The following is an 11,014-nucleotide window of genomic DNA, read 5'->3' as shown; positions in this document are numbered from 1 at the left end:
CATCATCTATTCTAACCCCTCTTTTAATGTGTGTTTCTGTATTACAGAAATGGAAAAGCTAAAACAAAGAAACACAAAGCAAACTATTTGCAGACTCCTTATGCAGTTATATTTGGAAGATGTAAATGAAGCAGGAAACCTTTTTCCTTGCGTTGGCTGTTGCTGCCAAGCACATTTTGGGAGACATTTTTCTGCAATAGCATTCCAATGAGCATTTGCTAGTTTTATGGGCTATAGTAGCCAACCCCCAAGATAGCACCTAATGATTCTTGTCTCCCAGTACTCACATTCTTGTGTAGTCCCCTTCCACAGTGAATACGGTCTGACTCGTGACCCATTGAATATCACAGAAGTAATTGATTGATTTATGTGACTTCTGAGGCTGGGTCATAAAAAACATTGCTGCTGCTTCCTTGGTCTCTTGGATCATTCTCTCTAGGGGAAGCCAGCCACCATGCAGGGTAGAGGCTCACACAGCTTGTTGAGAGGCCCAAGCTGTGTGAGTTTGGTAGGAGGGGGAACTGAGGCATTCCCCAGGACAAACCTGCCAGCCACCTTGGAAGTGGACCCTCCAACTTGAGTCAAGCCTTCAGATGACTACAGCCCAAGCCAAAATCTGACTAAATTTCATGAGAATTCTGGAGCCAGACTGCATAGCCAAGGCAATTACACATTTCTGACCAACAGAAACTGCAAGAGATAATAAATGTTCATTGTTGTTTTAAGTCACACAATGAGCAAAGATTTTTTTGTTGTTTTAAGGTTTTGGGTAACTGGCTAGGCAGCAATATATGGGGTTGAGAGTTTTGGCAGCAGCTGTACTCTTGAAACCAACACTTACCCATCTGGGGCAGAGAGAACATTTTTTTATCAGGCCTCTTTGGCCACGTTGTACTGAGCGGCATTCTTGATCACCCAGCCTAATGTCCACTCCTCCCATCCTTTCAATGACTTTGTAAGCATGCATTCTCTGTATGCTATCTTTTTCTGCTTAAAATAGTTGGATTGGTATCTGTTTTCTGCAACTGAGCTTAACCTAATAAAAATATTCATCTCAAATCAATAGCCAAACACTAGAGGCATTCCTGTTAAAGTAAATAAGACAAGGAAATTGGCTATCAGCAGTATTATTTAACATCAATCTGGAAGTGCTATTTCATTATTGTATTGCAAAGGAGGCAAAACTGTCCTTACATATAATAAGGTGACATAATTGTCTACCAGGAAAACTTGAATGAATAAGCTGAAAATAAAAATTATTAAGAAATTTCAATGGGCTAGTCAGTTAAAATTTAACAAAAAAAGATCAGTAGCTTTCTTACATAACAACAATAACCATGTAGAAAATATAAAAGAAGAGATAATCTAGTCCAGTAGCAAACTATGCACTAAATAACTAGGAAGGATAAATTAATAAACAATGCAATTTTTATAAAAGTTCCAACTTTTTTTGAACTTGAAAAATTTATGAAGTTATCTGGAAGCATAAATATTCATCTGTTGATAAAAATTCTGAGACAGTGAAACAAAGGACTTGTCTTACGAGATATTTTATAAAGCTGCAGTAAAAATGGAATGATTTTGCTTCCGGAATGATGAGACTGACCAATGAACCGGAAGAAAAAGAGCAGAAATAGATCCAACTGCATGTAAGAGTTTGACATGTAGGATACATGTTGAAAAACAAGAGGAGCAAGTGTGAATTGTTCAGTAAATTTTATTGCGGCAGATCCCGTTTTGGAAAATTATATTCTTATGCCACATTTTATACCAGAATAAATTCCATTTGGATCAAAACAAAATAAATTGTCACTCATGTTGCTAAAAAACACTCTTAGTAAAATATAAATAGAAGTAATTAAAGGAGTTCTAAAACATACAGGTAAATAATAGTCTTATTTAGGTTAATAAAAACTTTTTAGGCTTAATATTAAAGCCAGAACCCATAAAGAAAAATTTGATAGATTTACTATTTAATAATTATAGCAAAACAAGCAATTTTAGCCCTTCCATCCCCCAATAAATAATCAACTGGGTGAAAATTGGAACATATATGGGACAAAGGTATGTTTTCCTTATAACGCAGAAGTTCATCTAAATCAAAGAGAAAAAAGACAAACATTATTCCCGACAAACGTCTTTTCCCTCCTCAAAGAAAAATGGACTAAGGAGGTGAAAAGGTTGTTCACATTAGAAATCAATCAGTATGTGAAAAACACTAAACTTCTCATAATCAAAGAAATGCAAATGCACCCAAAAATATGCCATTTTTGTTTTTGATTGGCACATTTTTAAAAGAACAAATCTACTGTCAATGCATGAGCTGGAAGTAAATACTGTCATGCATCATTGGTGAAAGATACCTTTACATAGGTAATAGAGTCTATGTATAAATATTTTGTCTAGAAATTCTACCTCAAAGAATTTATTCTAAGGAACTTATAGAATAAGCGAACCAAGATATTTACATAGCATTATCATGTGGTTTGTAATATTGTTACTGAGCAAACTGGGACCTGGTGCCTTTACATATGACCCAACAGTTAGTGTTGAAGGAAACAGGAGGTGCTGAGAGCACTTCTGCTTAGAGCCCTCCTTTTCCATGAGACCCAGAACTTCCCTCGCTTTCCAAAATGCTACAAGCCAAAACATGTCCAGAAGTTTCCCATATTCTTATTTGTTCATTGGCTGGTTACGCGAACAGATTTCCATCCTTTTGGGAATGTGCACTTGTGGGTTTTAGAGTCATCATCCTTTTGCAGCAGCTTTTTTCTATAGGATTTTGGGTGTGCTGTTCTTAGCCTCTGCGTAGTGGTTTAGGAAAATATATGGCGTGTCACATATGTTGGAGTCCAGGGAAGCACACCTCCCAAGAGAGTAGCTTCTCTGTATGTCCTTCAGAGAAGCAGAAGTCTGCAACTCAGCAGTCCTGGTCACAGTTCAGCTTCAAGCATTTTTCATGAGCCTGGGTGGCTAAGCAGGTCCCCGCAGCTCCATCAACTCTGCCACCATCATCTTCAGGCAGACCTCCTCTCTCACTGCAGACCTCGTGGCTCTTTTTCGTTCTGACCTTCAGCCCACCCTAGTTTAAATGCTTGGTCTAGAACTTCCTATGTTAGTTCATATCTGGCCCTTCTTATAGAGCATTAGTGTCTGGTTTTTTTGGCCAGTTCCCCAGTGTCTTTTATCCTTTTTTGGCTGCCATCTTTAGTCAGGGCAAGAGTTCCCAGTGAATAAGTTGTAAAGTTCCTGAAATGGAATTCTAGACAGTCATCAAAAATAAGCATGTGGATCTACATTTAGTTGTATGAAGAAGTCCACAGTATTCATAACAAAACAGCAGAATTCAAAGAAATAAGACAAAACAATGTGTGTATGTACATAGAAGATCTCTTTATATACACACCAACATTTTAATAACAGTTATTTTGGGGTAGTTAGATTGTGGGTAATATCTGTCTACTTTTTCATACACTTATGAATTTTTACAATGATCATTATAATTAGAAAAAGAAAAATAAAAGAGCTGGAAGAAATCAAGAGTGAGAAGAGGAAGGAGAAGAAAAGGGCTGAATGGCGAAAGGGATAGAGGAACCATTTTCTGGGAGGTTTACTCTCGCTTCACTTGCTTTTTTGTATTTTGAGGCTACCTTGTAAAACTTTCCTTCTCTTTCAGTTTTCTACTTGTCTTAGTCCAACTGGAGAGGCTCTTAAGCCACGTATATTTAACCCAAAATCTTGTAGTTAAGGAAAAATATAATAGATTAATCCATGATTTTGAATTTTTCTTAAGGAGAAAATGCAGTTGGATGGGATTAGCAGCCACACAAAACACCTGTAACTCAAGGCAGGTCAGAGCATGAACTGTTCAGTATTCTACTGTAGCAAAGGCTTTTTCTAGTGGAAAGGTTAAAAGGGACATGGAGGCCATTTATTTATTCTTCTAGATACATAGATCATAGTCATTTTGCCCCTGGCAGAATTGCTTTCATTAGTTGGTCTTTAGTACTATGCCTTCAGCCAAAACTGGAGACCTTCTTTATTCAATTATTTGACAAATATTTATTGAAGCCTAAGCTGTGCTAGGGACCGATCTGGATATTTGGGACCTATCAATGAATGTCCAGTTTTCATTGAACTTGTTTTCTATCCTTCTAGGAAACAGCCACATAAATAAAAGTAGTTATTGTTGAGGTTAATTGCTGCTTTATTCAATATTCCCTAGAGAAGTTTAAAACCTAAGAACTTGAAAAGTGGTTAAGGAATTCATACACTGTTTAGTTTACTCTTGAACAAACAAAGGAAAGTTTGCTTCTCTCTGTGCCTCTCTCTTTCTCTCCCTCTCTCTCTCCCTCTCTCTCTCTCTCTCTCTCTCTCCCCCCCCCCCCTCTCTTTTGTTTAGGCTGCCAGGAAACTTAGTCTATTGTTAGCTCAATGTGATTGTTTTTCCGAACTAAACTTTTCCTCTTCTGGAAATCCTTGTCTTCCCATTTCATCTGTATTTTTACTGATCTTGCTTGTTAAAAATTTGAATTGTTTTGTTTCTACTGTATTTGTGACCTGCTTCCAATCTCAAATACTTTGTGGGATTAAAGGAACAAAGAGAACACTATGAGGAAACGAATAGAGAATGTGGTGAATTTTTCCAAAGAAATGGCCTCGTCTCTTCAAAAAATCTAATATGAAGAAAAGCTAAAAAATAAAAGGAACCAATCTAGTTTAAGAACATAGCAACCAAATGTAGTGACTCTTATATGGATCCTGGCTCAAAAGAAAATATCCACATAAAAGATTATTCTGAGGAAATTTGAGGAAATTTGAATAGGTTTTGGTAATAGGCTTTTGGTAATTATTACCAAATAATTGTTAATTTTCTCAAGTCCTCATAATAGTGTTACGATTGTAAAAGAGAATGCCCTTATGTTTAGAGAGGCATAGTGAAGTATGTTGGGGTGGTGTGTCTTGTCTGCAACTTTGGAACAATTCAGAAAAAAATTAATGTTTTTACAAACACTTATATGCAGGTAAAGCACATATGGCAAGACATTAATTGCCGAATTGTTGAGTCTGGGTATTATTGGGTTGAATTAGAGTGAAATCTATACTATATTCTATATGTTTGGAAGTTTTTATAGAAAAAGTTGGAAAATTAAACTATATATGAATGACTTATTTACCCCCCTTTTTTTCTTCTAGTACTCTTAAGTGTTGGAATGAAAAGATCTTGCAGTATAGTGAACGGGGAAAGGAGCAATTTCAAGAGGGATCTGGTCACCAGTCTTAAATTCCGGAGAAATCCAGGATAACTTTAAACTTATTCGGAAGTTGGTATCTTTTTTTTTTTTTTTTTAATTGTTATTCAATTACAGTTGTATGCCTTTTCTCCCCAGGAAGTTGGTATCTTAAAGGTCGTTTCTGAGCGAGAGTGGTTTCATTGGAAGAGGAAGAGAATGCAGAGTTGTGGAGTGAAGCCAGAGAGGGTAGATCACTTTTTCAATAAACTCCGGGTTTTGTTGCTAGTTTTGAGGCTGTTGCTATGACATCACTGGGGAGCTGGAATTATTCCCACTCCAGACCTCCCTGAACTCTCGCGATACTAGAGCCAGGTGGAGCGCGAAGCGCCGTGGGCGGGGCTGGGTTCAGACGGACTGACTTCCGCCTAGGCCGTTGTCTTGGTGGGGCGGTCGAGTCATCGCGGCGCCTCGTCGTCTAGATCTTCCTTCCCTCCGCAGCCTGGGTGCGGAGGGTAGTCAGCCAAGTGCAGGGGGAGGCAACTCGGCCCTTCCCCTCAATTTCGTTCCGGTTGGCTCTCAGGTTACCGGCGCTGGGGCCTGGGGTCTTTGGGGCCCGCGAGGCCCGGTCTGAGAGGCTGGGGCCTACGTGGGCCCGCCGCTGGGCCCCATGAGGCACGTCCTGACCAAACTGCTGGCGGCCTGCGGCACCGACTCCCCAACCCGCAGCGACAGCCCAGCGCAGGCCGCCACCTGCTCACTGCCCCCGGACTTGACCGGGGCGACTGCAGCGGCGGAGGACGAAGAGACGGCCGCCTTTGGATCTCCTGGCAGTCAGCTGCCGCGCGGAGACGAGGCCGAGGTGGAGGACGGGAGGGGGGGCCGCGGCGGCGTAGCGGTGCGCGCGCCCTCGCCGGAGGAGATGGAGGAGGAGGCGGTCGCCAGCGTCCCCGGGGAGGAGACGGAGGACATGGACTTTCTGTCTGGGCTGGAACTGGCGGATCTGCTGGACCCCCGGCAACCGGACTGGCACCTGGAACCCGGGCTGAGCTCGCCCGGGCCCCTCTCCTCGTCCGGCGGAGGCTCGGACAGCGGCGGCCTCTGGAGGGGGGACGACGACGACGAGTCCGCGGCTGCCGAGATGCAGCGCTTTTCTGACCTGCTGCAGAGGCTGCTAAACGGTATCGGAGGCTGCAGCAGCGGCAGTGACAGTGGCGGCGGCGAGAAGAGGCGGAGAAAGTCCCCTGGAGGGGGTGGCGGCGGCGGCAGCGGCAACGACAACACCCAGGCGGCGACAAAGAGTCCTCGCAAGGCGGCGGCGGCGGCCGCCCGTCTCAATCGGCTGAAGAAAAAGGAGTACGTGATGGGGCTGGAGAGTCGAGTGCGGGCCTTGGCAGCCGAGAACCAGGAGCTGCGGGCCGAGAATCGGGAGCTGGGCAAGCGCGTGCAAGCACTGCAGGAGGAGAGTCGCTACCTACGGGCCGTCTTAGCCAACGAGACCGGACTGGCTCGCCTGCTGAGCCGGCTGAGCGGCGTGGGACTGCGGCTGACCACCTCGCTCTTCAGAGACTCGCCCGCCGGCGACCACGACTACGCGCTGCCTGTGGGAAAGCAGCCGCAGGACCTGCTGGAAGAGGACGACTCTGCGGGAGGAGTGTGTCTTCATGTGGACAAGGATAAGGTGTCGGTGGAGTTCTGCTCGGCGTGCGCCCGGAAGGCGTCGTCTTCTCTTAAAATGTAGGGTCAAGTAATCTGCTCTTTATCCGCGTTTACCCCTTTCAACTCCCTTACACCATGTAAAACACCTTAGTGGGACATCTTCACTGGACACATTTCAGGAGGAAAAAAAAGTAATATTGAATCTTTAAGTGTTTAGCTAAAAGCATGAATGTGACACTGTAACCAACTCCCAATGATAACATGTGACTATTAAATCTCTCTGACAGTTTCTTTTTTAGGTGATTTCCTTCCTGCCAGGCTCCGTTGTAGGGGTTACTGAACAGTCGTTCCCGCCTCACAACCTGGTAAGGACCCATCTCTTCACGTAACGCTCATGCTCTGCTGCTTAGTCTACTTTAATGGGCAACATCTCAATTTTGTGTGTGTGTGATTATTTTTTGTTCTTTTTTGGAAGGTGGGAGGGGAATCTAATTTGGGCCCTGTCCACCCTGGAAACAGACTTGTGCTGGTCAGTAATGTATTTAGATGCTTCTTATGGTTGAAATAGCTGTTAATGTGTCCCCTTGTTCAGACTTGCGTGTACCTAGCTCTTCTGTCCCCAGTGTGGACATGGCCTTGGATGACATCGATTCCAACTGTACACTGAAAGCTGCTAATAGAGATACAGTTTGGAGACAAACAGGTGAAGTTGAATGGAAGTTCCGAGTTGTACGAGGTGCAAATTGGAATTCCAATTTTAGAACAACTTTTCAGAGGTTGACAAATGTTTGGGGCATGCACAAATGTGATAGTTATTTTGCTGGAAGTGACAGCGAAATAACTCTTAAATATTCAAGAATGCCTTTTAGTTTTAAGTAGGAGATACAGAAATACAATATTCAGATTTAATAGATTTTAATATCTCACCGTTATAGAAATTAGAAATTAACATGCATATCAGACTCCTGTGTTAGTTACTTGAAGGAGGACTAAGAATGGTTAATGGAATGTTTCTTTGAGAACCAGCACAGTGATACTACCCTGTCACTGAGTATGAATAAATTGTTGAACACCTTTATTTTTGTTGTATTAAAATTTTAGGTTAAATTTATGTATGATTAGATTTTGAAGGTTGTGAAATATGAATGAAAACATGTAAAGTGAGGCTTCACAAAGAATCTTATTTTCTTATTTTCTGTATTTAAAAGGTATTTGTCTTATTTAAGAATAATTTTAGAAATCGAGTGGTTCTGGCTACTTAATAATTGACTCTTTTTCCAAAGATGGGATACATTCTTCCCTTGAAGTACTCTTATCTATTGTCTAATTGTATATATTGAGTTTTGGTGGCCTTTGGTGAAAGGCATTAAGAAATTCTTTGTGAAACATCACTGTTTGATAAAGTATATACCTATTTAGCATCCTTGTTTTTCTTTGTGCTAAAGTGGATACAGCTGTTGGGGCAGAAGAGACGGGACCAGCTGCTGGCCACATTTCCTGCTTTATTTTAAAAGGTAGTATAAGAAATGAGGAAAAAGAGGTAATATCAGGGCTTCTGCTGTCTTACTTTAAAATGTTCATAATTAAAAAGTATTTTCCAGCAGTCCAAAGATGTAAGTTCTCTTACACACAAAATGTTCTATTTTGTTGTTATTTGGTTATGAAAATGGAATCCTTGTTCTTGCACAACTGTAAATGTTTTGTTGCTAGATAATGCTATTGGAGACCTAACTTGGTCTCTGGTTTCCAGTGCATCACAGCAGATTTTGTAAAATCATCTACTGCACTTGAGCATGAATGGGTAGTAGCCAAACTCACAACCTGGAGTGATGAACCTGCTTATACCTAAGTGCAGGAGCAAGCCCCTCACAATGCATGGATTTTTAGTGCCTACTGAAATATAAATATTTAAGTATATATAAATATATACAAATATATATTTATATATATCAAAAGTAGTTGGAAAAGTTATTTGAAATGACTAATTTGTGCTATCTTTATGGAATATGTTAAATGTAGCTTTTTGAAACAGAAGCCTTGATTGAAATTTAATTAATACTTGAACATTTTGTATATATTTCTTTGTATATAATTTTGTGCAGTACCAATGACAAAAATATGGTGTCATAATAAAACCAGGTTTGTTGATCTTTCAGTTATGGGCTCAAACAATTTTTTCATCTCTAATATAACATTGAAAAATAATGGATGAGAATAGGAAAAATGATTGTTGTCAATGCTGACTGTGGGTCTCAAAAGGTTCTGGAAGCAGTAAGTGCGTTTTTTCTAAAAATTACACAATTCTTTGGAATATTTTCTTCCTTACGCCAATGATTTTCCTGCATTATTTGAAGTTTGGGCTGGGGACAAACAGTAGTCAAAGCTTTCTGAATTGGGATGCTTTGAAATTCCAAGTGTAGATTTGTAGAATGTCATTTTATAAATGGCAGTTTTTTGGAAATACTTGATTAAGAACTTTTGAAAGTGGAGATTAGTTTCGCCTATTTTTAAAGCTGCTTTGTTAGGTTACTTAGGTTTTAATTGTCTTTTCTTAGTTTCCATTTCATTTTCTTTTTCTTTTTCTAATTTTGGTGACTCAGTGATTTTGTCATTTTTTACATCAACTTCATGGTCTTGTTTTTACATGGTATTACTGCATGTATTTAGGACCTATCTATCAGGGGCTTTAAATAAATTTGGTCATATTTATGTGTAAGCACATTTTACTGTAAATGTTTTGAGTTTTTGAATTTACAACAGATGTTTATTTCAGTATGTAGTAAACAATATCTTAAAAGTGTCCTATTCGTTACTTGTTAATTAAAAAGGTTATGATTAATATGAAACTGTTGTCTTACTATTTTTAGAAAATTGTGTTCTGATGAATAATAGTTGGATAAAGGTGATTTCTGGAATATATGGATTGTTTTGAAATTTTCAGGTTTGGCTGTTTACTGTAATGGATGAAAACAATTTAGTATTTGGGCAACATTTTTTTTCCCTAATTTTGTCTCTATGGCAAAATGATAAAAAACTAGACTAAAGATACAGCTTTTTACTATTTGTCTTCTGATGGTGACAGGAATTCATACATTAATTGAACTAACACATCATATGGACCTACTATTTCTATCATATTGACTTACTGTTTCTGCACTTCCTTGACCTGACTTAACTTAAAATGCCCATGTTTGTTAAAATGTAGTCACACCTCTGATATAAACCGACAAAAAGTGTTCAAAATATTTTAAATATTTGTACATTTTATAATCACTAAATTAATCTCTCTCTCTTCTCTTTAAACAGCTTAGCAGTGTCTGCAAAAAACGAATCTTTTCCTACAACCTGTTAACTGACTGGACTGATGATAACAAAGTAATTGTGGGAGCCATGTCGGTCAAAAATTTGGCATCTGCTGAAAAAAATGAATGCCATTTTCAAGTTCCCAAATTACTTCTATACTGGTTTCACTTTCCAGAAATGGAGATATGAAAAGATTCTCTGGAATCCTTGAAAGACTTAATAGAAATACATGAGACTAAGTTAATTTTGGAACAAAATTAGACTTTTTTTTTTTGGTCTTTCATAGGAGTGATACTCAGTTCTTCGCATACCTTTTAAAAACTTGTAACCATTGGACAAGAGAATTATAGCATTTCATCAAGGAGTATTATTAGGTTCTTTACATTATCAAGAGCACATTATGGAATTATATTTAGTGGAGTGGAATTGCATAAACAGGCCATCAGTGATCACAGGCATATCATGAGTGTATTTATTTCCTGGAACATTAGAAATAATCTGAAGTACAGGTAGATCTTGCCAAGTAGAATGTGAAAGTTAATGTACAGTTCTTAACTATAAAGAGTAACCTTTTTAAATAGATGCATTGTCTGTATATCTTTGAAAAAGTTGATTTATGATTAAATATGTGGGTAGTTCATTATAATTCAGAGTAATACCAGGATGTGTGGATTCTGAGGTTTTGGCTTCTTGAGCTTTCTCTGAGTACTTGATACTTTCTTTTGAATATTTTGAGATTTTTAATGAATAGTATACTAGTTTCTACTGTTTTACATAAATTAAAACTTCTCTAGCGTTATGTAAGGGCTTTAGTATTCTGG

At 39.4% G+C, this 11,014-nt stretch overlaps 1 protein-coding gene across 2 annotated transcripts; it reads left to right on the top strand.

The window, feature by feature from the left end:
- Nucleotides 1–5,647: 5,647 nt before the first annotated feature.
- On the top strand, nucleotides 5,648–10,771 carry CREBZF (CREB/ATF bZIP transcription factor). Of its 2 annotated transcripts, XM_045181985.2 has the most exons (4): nucleotides 5,648–6,968; nucleotides 7,178–7,255; nucleotides 8,336–8,404; nucleotides 10,197–10,771. In XM_045181985.2, the coding sequence occupies exons 1-2, from the start codon at nucleotides 5,902–5,904 to the stop codon at nucleotides 7,191–7,193; spliced, it is 1,083 nt and encodes a 360-aa protein (XP_045037920.2). In that variant the 5' UTR covers nucleotides 5,648–5,901; the 3' UTR covers nucleotides 7,194–7,255; nucleotides 8,336–8,404; nucleotides 10,197–10,771. The 2 variants fall into 2 exon arrangements, with proteins under 2 accessions (XP_045037920.2, XP_071077573.1); XM_071221472.1 differs by having other exon boundaries at nucleotides 5,648–7,255.
- Nucleotides 10,772–11,014: the final 243 nt, after the last annotated feature.

The sequence above is a fragment of the Desmodus rotundus genome, chromosome 5 (genome assembly GCF_022682495.2).
Source record: "Desmodus rotundus isolate HL8 chromosome 5, HLdesRot8A.1, whole genome shotgun sequence".
NCBI classification, from domain to species: Eukaryota; Metazoa; Chordata; class Mammalia; order Chiroptera; family Phyllostomidae; genus Desmodus; species Desmodus rotundus.
Note: the sequence above shows the minus strand (reverse complement) of the source record. Positions and strands in the feature narration are given on the sequence as shown.

Coding starts and splice junctions, on each gene's coding strand:
- CREBZF (XM_045181985.2), top strand. CDS start 5,902: ATGAGGCACGTCCTGACCAAACTGCTGGCGGCCTGCGGCACCGACTCC.